The sequence below is a fragment of the Malus domestica genome, chromosome 13, assembly GCF_042453785.1.
Source record: "Malus domestica chromosome 13, GDT2T_hap1".
NCBI classification, from domain to species: Eukaryota; Viridiplantae; Streptophyta; class Magnoliopsida; order Rosales; family Rosaceae; genus Malus; species Malus domestica.
In genome coordinates, this window is record NC_091673.1 from 12962931 (window position 1) to 12972385 (window position 9455).

The window sequence follows — 9455 nt, forward strand, 5'->3', positions numbered from 1 at the left end:
ATGACTTTGGATCCGGTCCTTATTTGTCAACGTTTTTTTATTGAAACCTTGTTGGTTTTCGATTTTTTATTGAAGTTCCTAAAATTAATACAATAATACATTTCTATGTAGGTTATTATAATTTTTAAATTAAAATTTGATATTGTAGTTATTTATATTAATGAGATTTTAAATAAAATCCATAATTTGTTAAAAATATTAAAAAAAATTATGCTTAAATAAAACCCATGATTTGTCATTACTCATTACTCATATTAATGACATTTTACATACAAAAAGTTGGTACATTTTATACAAAAAAAAAAGTGATACATTCTATATAATTGGTACATTTCATATAAAAAAAACAATGGGCACATTTTACATAAAAGAGATGGTACTTACAAAAAAAAGGGTACATTTTTTAAGACAAATGGGTACATTATTAATAAATTATGGGTACAAATAAAAGGTAAAAATAAAATATGAGTAAAAATAAAATTTTGAAAAATATGGACACAAAAAGAAATTAATATATATGTACAAACTAAAACTGAATAGAAAATTGACACAATTTATAAAAAAAAAAAGGTTGCAAATTAAAATGGTACAAACTAAAAATAAAAATATATGATACAAAATTTAGCCATAAATATAAATATATCAAATGTAACGTTTCTAACACTAAATGAATAATTTAGAAATAAAATTTAATTATCTTGATATGTAAAATATTTTATTATTGAAATAATTAATAATGTTTATTAAAACCAAGAGACCTTAATTAAAAATTGAAAAGAAATAATGTTTCAATCAATGGAATTGAAAAAAGAAATATGTCAACCTAATTTCTCTTTTTTTATATTTCCACGAAAGTATTAAATGACGAAAACCACATATTTGTATTTGTAGGAACAAATCCATTTGTAAAGCACTTTTTTTCTTTCAAAACTACATGAAGGGGAATTCGAAAACATGACATCAGATGCATAAACAAATTCTATTAACCAACTGAACTACAAGCTACTTATAAGCACTTATCTTTGTTTGCTGTATGGGTTAGGTCATGCATGCTGAAACCTAGCTAATAAACTAATTATTGAGCTCTCTATTTAATATCCTTCAACCAACTGAATAAAAACCAATACATTTCAAAGTGGTTGATGACTAAACTAGTTGGTTTCATTGATAATATTTATTATTATTTTCAAACAAGTTATATAACAGTAATTTCCGGACTTCATTTCTCACATTTTGCACTCATATATATATATATATATTATTAAATATTTTTTTGTCGAATTTTTTAATTATTAAATTGAATAAATTAAAGAATAATCAATAAACAAGTAATTGGAAGAGTGTCAGGAGATGAAAAAAGGAGTATCACTGCTACCTGAATATATGGATAAGGGAGAAAGATCGTGATCGATCATGAAAAAGGAGGAAAATCATGATATTACATATGCTGTTTATATATCGAAATTAACCCAAATGATCTGTCTGCGTTATTCTTCCCGGAAAGCTTTAAGTTATATGTTCAGCACGTGGTTCTCAAGTCTTCCTGTTTAATACACATTATTGGACAGTGGAGAAAGACTTTTCCACGACAAGAAAATGGTTTCCACTGAGTAGATAGACCCACAACTTTTGGCCGAAGAAAAGGAGATAAAAATTATTCAATAGCACAAAGAGTATGTGGATGTATAATCCTACCATAAAATTATTTTATTATTACTATTCAACCATATTGTTAAAAATTGATGCAGCCATAGTATATGTTATGTTGGAATCAAGAAACTCTCTCTCTCTCTCTCGCTCTCTCTCTCTCTCTCTAAACCCAGCTCCTCCTAACGCCTGTTACAAAGAGAAGAGGAACCAATTAAGGGGTCCGTCGAACTCCATAAACATGGAAGGCCTGAGTTTCTTTGTTGGAGTCATAGGTAATAATAACTTTTTAATTTGCATTATTAGGGATGTAATGCTGTATTTTAATTAATTAAGGTAATCCTCATGGTTTACGTTTTCATATATTGCAGGCAACATCATCTCAGTGTTAATGTTCCTTGCTCCTGTGTAAGAATATCTTAATCATCTCTTCTTAATTTCAAGCTTCAAATCCTTAAAAGAGCTAATTAGAGCTACAGATCCAATAAGCTTAGTTAGCAACTTTCAAGTGGTACTTAAAACTCTGGCATTTTGTTAGGGTTTCGAGCGATAGACACACGGTGTGTTATTAATTATTAATGTATATATTTTTGTATGCAGTCCGACGTTTTGGAGAATCGTAAAACACCGATCGACGGAGGACTTTGAGAGCCTGCCTTATGTTTGCACACTGCTCAACTCCTCCCTGTGGACTTACTATGGAATCATTAAGTCCGGAGAATTACTTGTGGCTACTATCAATGGTTTTGGAGCTACTGTTGAGATTATCTACCTTTGTTTGTTTCTTAAATATGCCCCGGCAAAAATGAGGGTATGGAATGTTAATTTTGTTATTCATTGAAAGAATAAACTTTGCAAATGCTTATAGGAAGTTGGGTTATTTCCGATATTGCAAACTGATTTTATGATGGAAGCCCAACATTTTCATAGTAATTAGAAAAATACTCGCTTGCCAAACTATGAATTTGACGGTCAAATAATGATTTTTGCCTAAAATGTGTTATATTAAGTTTGAATTATGTTACTTGTACTATTTTAACTAACCGTCTAGAATGATGTCTGTGTCTCAATATTTCAGGTAAAAACTGTCATCTTGATTGGAACCTTGGATGTGGGTTTTCTAGCAGTAGCCATTTTAGCTACATGGTTGGCATTGGTGGGAGATACACGTATTGATGCAATAGGATTCATATGTGCAGGCTTGAATATCATCATGTACGCATCGCCTCTAGTTGTCATGGTAAGGAGACCCAAATTCTACTTTCTTTTTGTCATTCAACACCTAAATTATTCTTAATACGCCCATATTTGTTTCAAATAATCTTATCATATAATAATTAAATTAAATATCATTTCTGTCGTTGACCAACTTCATTTTAAAAATATAATTATAATACAAGAGTAGTTTTCACTTTACTACTCTAAAGTATCATGATTTTCAAATTTTTATACATCAAGTTTTTTTCATTCTAATCTCGTACCTAATACCTAAAGTGTGGGTTGTGAGACCCTTTAATACTTTTGTTAGGCTTTCCTTCAAAACTTTTGTTAATGCAGGATGTGACGTTTACGTGGATAATGACTGGACGTCACGTGTCAATTTGGATCAATGTAAACATTAAAAAATTAAAAGAAATAAACTAAAATACTCTTTGAAACCCTCTGGCCCCAAGCGAAGAAACCCTCCTCTCCGCCAACACCAATCCCACCTCAGTGACCAAGCATCTCTAGCGCCTCCACAGCTCCAGCTTTGCGCCCACCACCACCTCAAATGGACCTAAACCTGGAGCTCTTCCGCCAACAACTCCGGCTATGAAATCTCGATTGGGAACCACCATGTGAGGTCTACCTCCAACCCATGTCCTCCACTTCCGGCCGATTGAGTCCAAACTTCCCCCGTCACCACTCCCTCAAGCTCTCCCCATGTCCCCCCTTCGTCACCCACCACGTCGTCCCCTTCCTCTCCCGAACCCTTTGCTGCACACTTCTCTATCGTTCTCGCACACCTAACAGTTTGCCATTTTTGTTCATCTATATGTATTTTGACTCAAAAGAAAATAAAATTGAATGAAAAAAAAAATTAAATTTGGAGTTTGATGAATCAATCAATCAAACCAGCAACTTATTCTTGCTGGGACTCTTCGGTGACGCCACAGCAACACCACCATCTGCAGGAGAAAAAAGACCCGAAATTAAACCCCAAAAAGCTCTGGTTTCAATACATACGCCTCTTTGCCGCCATATTTCACCGGCGAGGCCTTCTCGTTGAGTCCAAATGGTCAAGCCATGACGAGGATCTGCTTGGGATGAATTTGAAGTTGAATTGAATGAGTTTTGATGTTTTACTCTCCTTTTGGGTTTGAAATTTATCTAAAGGGGATTACTTTTTCTTTTGTTTTTTTTAATGCCCATGTGGGGCCAAAGTGACAAGTAGATGCACATCCATCATTCACGTGGAAGCCATGTGGAAGCCATATGAAAGCCACGTTACTCCTTAACAGAATTACTAACAGAAGTATGAATCTAAGAGAAAAATGTAATTTTAGGTATGAGATTAGGGTTAAAAAAACTTGATGTATGAAAGTTTTAAATAATTTTATGTGCGTTAAAAATTTAGAAAAACTTGATATAAGTCCAAATTTTTAAGCCAATATATTAAAAATAGTCCATTTATTAAAATAAGTCTAATTCCTTTAGTTTAGAATTATTTGTTATCAATAATTATCTCTTTAATGATAAGAGTTACTATAAAAATTAAATTTCTTTCTAATTACCTCTTTAATCGTTTCATTTTATTTCTTTTTCTTTTTGTTATTTCTTGTTCTTCTTTTCCTTCTTCTTAACCCCATCTATTTTTAATTTTTGTAATAATCTATATTACAGGTTAATTTTATTTATTTACCTATATGACAGATTATTTTTATAATCAATCTGTATCACAGATTAATATGTCTTGTGGGTATATTATACTTTTGTACTTTTTAGTTAGGTTTCACTTCTCACTTATAGGTATAATATACAGTTATGTATCTGTTGCTTCAGTTAGTATGTTCACTAGATGGATTTATGTTAGTATATTAAGTAGATTTGTTATAAATAGAAGTTGCATAAAATTAAAATTTTTAATTTATGTCAAATATTAAAAAATATATAAAAAATGAATATAAAAAAAGAAAGTGGAGAAAAGATAATTCTGAATTTAACCTAATAGTCATGTTGATTTTTGGGATTCATAACTAGATGCTCCTGCCACTTAGTACTACAATCTAATATTATTCCTCTTCACTTGTAAGTGAGAGGTCTTAGGTTCGATTCTCACCAAAGACGAATTTGAACCACATATTTACTATCTCATTGTGAAGTTTAACTTACTCTCATCCTCCTTAATTAGTATAGATAATATCATTTGTTAAAAAAAAAAATCTAAATGCCCCTAAAACTATTTAAATAATGAAAATACAATTTTTATTTTTATATAATTAAAAACTTAAAAAATGAAGTCATTTATTACTACTCTCTAGTGATAATTCCCTTCATTTGTAAGTGAAAGGTTTTAGATATGAATGAGAACTATATTATTGCTAACTTATTGTGAGATTAAGCTCATCCCCTTCCCTTAATGCAAATAATGAAGATAATATATTCATCTTCTTCCCTTCCAATTGAGCACAACCACACCCAAATCCCTCCTCACGCCTGCACAATCTCAAATTCCATCTTTTGAAATGTGCTGGCACATTCTTCGACGATTGTGCAGATGAACACCATCATACCGTAGTAATGAGTGGACAATCTCATATGTTAAATGTTGCATTCCCCCATCTTCTTTTTCTTAAAAAATGTCAGCTAGTGGCTTCGCCACAACAATCCATTCTTACAGGTGCTGAAAAGACTCACAGAGGCATTTCAGTTACCCATTAACCACTATCGTGCGATTCACTAGCGGCAAGAATCAAAACCAAGGCGTGATGTGTGAAATTCAACCTGAAATTCATCTCCAACCACTGGACCATCCTATGGTAATTGCATTCCCCCTTCTTCACCTGCCCTTTTTTACCTTTTCTTTATAAGTTTTTAATCATATAAAAATAAAAATTTTATTTTTATTATTTAAATATTTTTAGTTCACATGACAATATTTGATTAGATTTGTAGGACTCAGTTATGCGCCACATCAGCATATAACAGAACTTTTGTTTTTATTTATTTTTTCACATGACAATATTGAATTAGATTTATGGGACTCATTTATATATATGTTACATTAGCACATAACATAACTTTTGACAAAGTTATGATAAAATTATCACATTAATTTGCGACACTTATTTTCAAGAATTACATCACTCAAATTTCAATTTCAAAATCATCTTAACGTGATAGGTTAATTTGTTTTTTTAAATGTGGTTCAAATTTAACTTTAACGATAATCGAACCTAAAACCTCTCACTTACAAATGAAAAAGAATATCACTAGACCATAGTACTAAGTGACAACGTGATAGGTTAATTTTAAAAAAAGGAAGTCTTAATAAAACACTCCTGGTAATGTTCACTTTTAACATTAATGACATTTTTACTCTAAAAATTACTTCTAATACCATTCCCTTATAACATACTTTTATCCTTTTGGTTAAAACTCAAAATTTTCAAACCCTTTTTTATTAGTTTTTCTTTTTAAAAACCCTTTATATCATAAGCCATTTCTTTTCGTGCCCTCTACTTATTGTTGAAAATCTTGATACCGAAGTCCCATTGTGCAATGTTGAAAAATTTATAATTTTTTTAATAAAGTGTAGTTGTTGACTTGTTGGTGGTAGCTAGCTGTTCGCAAAAACTGCCAATCATATTCATATATAGGGTGCACATCTGCCATTGATATATACGGGGTGTATAGGACATTTTATTGTCACAACAAAATATACTATAAAAAAAATGAACCAGTTGGCAGTTTTGTCATAACAGTATATATTTTTTGAAGCCGAAAAGAATTTAATAGGTATTTCAGCCTCCATTATATAATATACTTATATTGTCGCGTAACAAGATATACTAATATTTCAGCCTCTAAATCAAAAAGTGTTGTGTAACAAAATATACTTATATTGCCAAATTTGAAATTTGAATAATTTACCAAATCAATGCAAAATTTAGACTTTAGAGTCACAGTTTAGCAATGCAAGTATCTGTTTCACAATTAAAATTTGATGAGAGAATATCATGTAATATAGATGGCATTTTACCCCACTTGCGGAATACAATTATGCTTATGTACAGTGGTGTGTGTTTGATCTCTATCGATTCTTTTTCTTCCTAACAACTAACAATTTAACCCACTAATGTTTATTTAAAAAAAATACACTAAGCAGATGATTAGCCAAACATAAACTATTTGTTGACGATTAAGTGATGTATAATTATATGTATTTACCATATTTATAGATTTTCGTTACATCTTCAATATAAGTTGATGAATAAATGTAATATAAATACATTTAAATATTTAACTAATAAAGCCAAAGAGCAAAATATGTTAAGAACATTTGTCATTACATCCGAGCTCCCCTCCTATATTTGCTTGTATAAAAAATAGAACGTCCGGACCAGATTCTACCTTTGCTAGGACTGTATGTGGCCCTAAGCTATAACCTATCACCTGCCATATTTGGCCTATATTGCTTCATGCAGGTTTGGAAAATAAATCATGCATTATTTGATGCTTCATGTTCCTCTTTATATGGCGTGACAAGATTCATGAAATTCAGATAGATGAACATGCTACGAAAACTCTCTTTGCTCCAATGTAATTTATACACGAAAATTTTCAATTGTTAGACTTTTTGTTGTTAGATTGTTTACCGAGTATCTAACGGTTAAATCTTTAATGTATATGTACGTCGGACATACTAACACTCTTAACATATCATATTGTTTGTATTATGTTCAGAAAACAGTGGTAACAACCAAGAGTGTGGAGTACATGCCATTCTTCCTCTCATTTTTCTTTTTCATCAACGGAGGGGTGTGGACATTTTATGCTTGGCTCTTACAAGATGTTTTCCTTGGGGTAAATATATATCTTTTTTCTTTTATATAAAAAAATTAATCCACAATTTGTATCCCCCCTCCCCAGTTAAGTGAAGTAGTCTTTGAAAGTATGTGATGATCGATATATATGTGGGTTTGTGCATGCATGGTTGTACGTAGGTACCTAACGGGATAGGGTTTCTTCTGGGAACGACGCAGCTAGTGTTATATGCGATATACAGAAATGCAAAACCATCCAATCAAATTTCAGATGGCGAACAGTTGGAAGAAGGAAGGGAACATGAACCCCTTCTCTCATCCTCTGATGCTACTTAGTTAATTACCTAACTAAGCTCTAACATTCCGAAGTCATCGGTTTGGAGTGGCGGAGCCAGACATGATGAGGAGGAGTGCCTGCACTAGGAAGGGGAGGGGGAAACTGAGCAGAAATGGGGAGAGGAATGTGGAACTTGGGAGAAAATGGGGCCCTTTCGTTCTCGATATCTCTTTTCAAATTTCCTTCCTAATTTACCACAAAGTCAAGTTTCATACAAGTGTGTTCTGTGAGCTAAATATTTAAGTATATAGGTTAGGTACCTGTTGATGTATTAATTCTTTGTAATTGAAAGGGGGAGAGAGTTATATGATTGCGAGACTGCTGCATAATTATGTAAGGGTTTTGTAACATAATTGTTTCTTCATGTAGTTTGTTTTTGGATATTCAACACATAGGATCACAACAATACGACACGCCTTAAACAATAGTAAATAGAAAAGAAATCTTATGAACCTGAGGAGGAAGATATGGTCGGTAAGTTACTGAAGAAGGCAGTCCATTCAACACATAGAATCACAAGAATATGAAAAACAAAAACCTTAAACAATAATGGATAGGGGTTTTTATCACCGTTAGTCTTTGAAATTTGACATTTCAATCATAATAGTCCCTGAAATAGTAAATTCATCAATTTAGTCCTGAAAATGTGTCATGCAAACCAATTTGGTCCTTCCGTTGTCCTACCGTTGAAATTTATGTTAAGTGTTGGTGTGGCACACAAATGATTTTTATCACCGTTAGCCTTTGAAATTTGACATTTCAATCATAATAGTCCCTGAAATAGTAAATTCATCAATTTAGTCCTTGAAAATGTGTCATGCAAACCAATTTGGTCATTCCGTTGTCCTACCGTTGAAATTTATTTTAAGTGTTGGTGTGACGAATGGGTCCTCCTTATCCAATCATATGGTGCCACGTGGATTAACTATACAAATATACTTTTGAAGAGTTAAAACTAAAGAGCTTTACCTATGGTGATAAAAACACAAAATACAATTTGTAGAACTCCGCTAGTTTTAAATCATTTCAAAAAGAGACAAAGGCTCAAACCCCATCAAACCTACCACAAAACTAGTAAAATTTCAGCCATGCCCCCAAATAGACTTGTTACTAAACTAATCCAAAGTTACAAACTGACATCATTGTAAAAACTTCAAACTGATTTTAGATTCGTAAATATTTATGCACACTGCAAGATCAGTTTCGCAATTCATGCACTTCTGTAAGATCAATTTTAAAATTTTCTTCACTTCTACAAGATCAATTTCAAAATTCCAACATTTCTGCAAGATCAATTTCAAAACTACATCATTTCTGCAAGATTAGTTTCAAATTCTTGCACTTCTGCAAGATTAGTTTCAAAATTCATGCATCCAAATCAATCAAAATATCAAAATCAAATGCTTTCAAAAAATACCAAAATAAACCGAAAATCTAAAATCTCA

At 31.8% G+C, this 9455-nt stretch overlaps 1 protein-coding gene across 2 annotated transcripts; it reads left to right on the forward strand.

The window, feature by feature from the left end:
• The first annotated feature begins 1035 nt into the window (after nucleotides 1–1035).
• LOC103423978 (bidirectional sugar transporter SWEET17) lies at nucleotides 1036–8374 on the forward strand. Of its 2 annotated transcripts, none has more exons than XM_029091600.2 (6): nucleotides 1036–1922; nucleotides 2019–2055; nucleotides 2248–2458; nucleotides 2726–2887; nucleotides 7594–7713; nucleotides 7854–8374. In XM_029091600.2, exons 1-6 carry the CDS (start codon nucleotides 1676–1678, stop codon nucleotides 8007–8009), a joined length of 933 nt encoding a protein of 310 aa, XP_028947433.2. In that variant the 5' UTR covers nucleotides 1036–1675; the 3' UTR covers nucleotides 8010–8374. The 2 variants fall into 2 exon arrangements, with proteins under 2 accessions (XP_028947433.2, XP_070666583.1); XM_070810482.1 differs by having other exon boundaries at nucleotides 1655–1922; nucleotides 2248–2476; nucleotides 2699–2887.
• Nucleotides 8375–9455: the final 1081 nt, after the last annotated feature.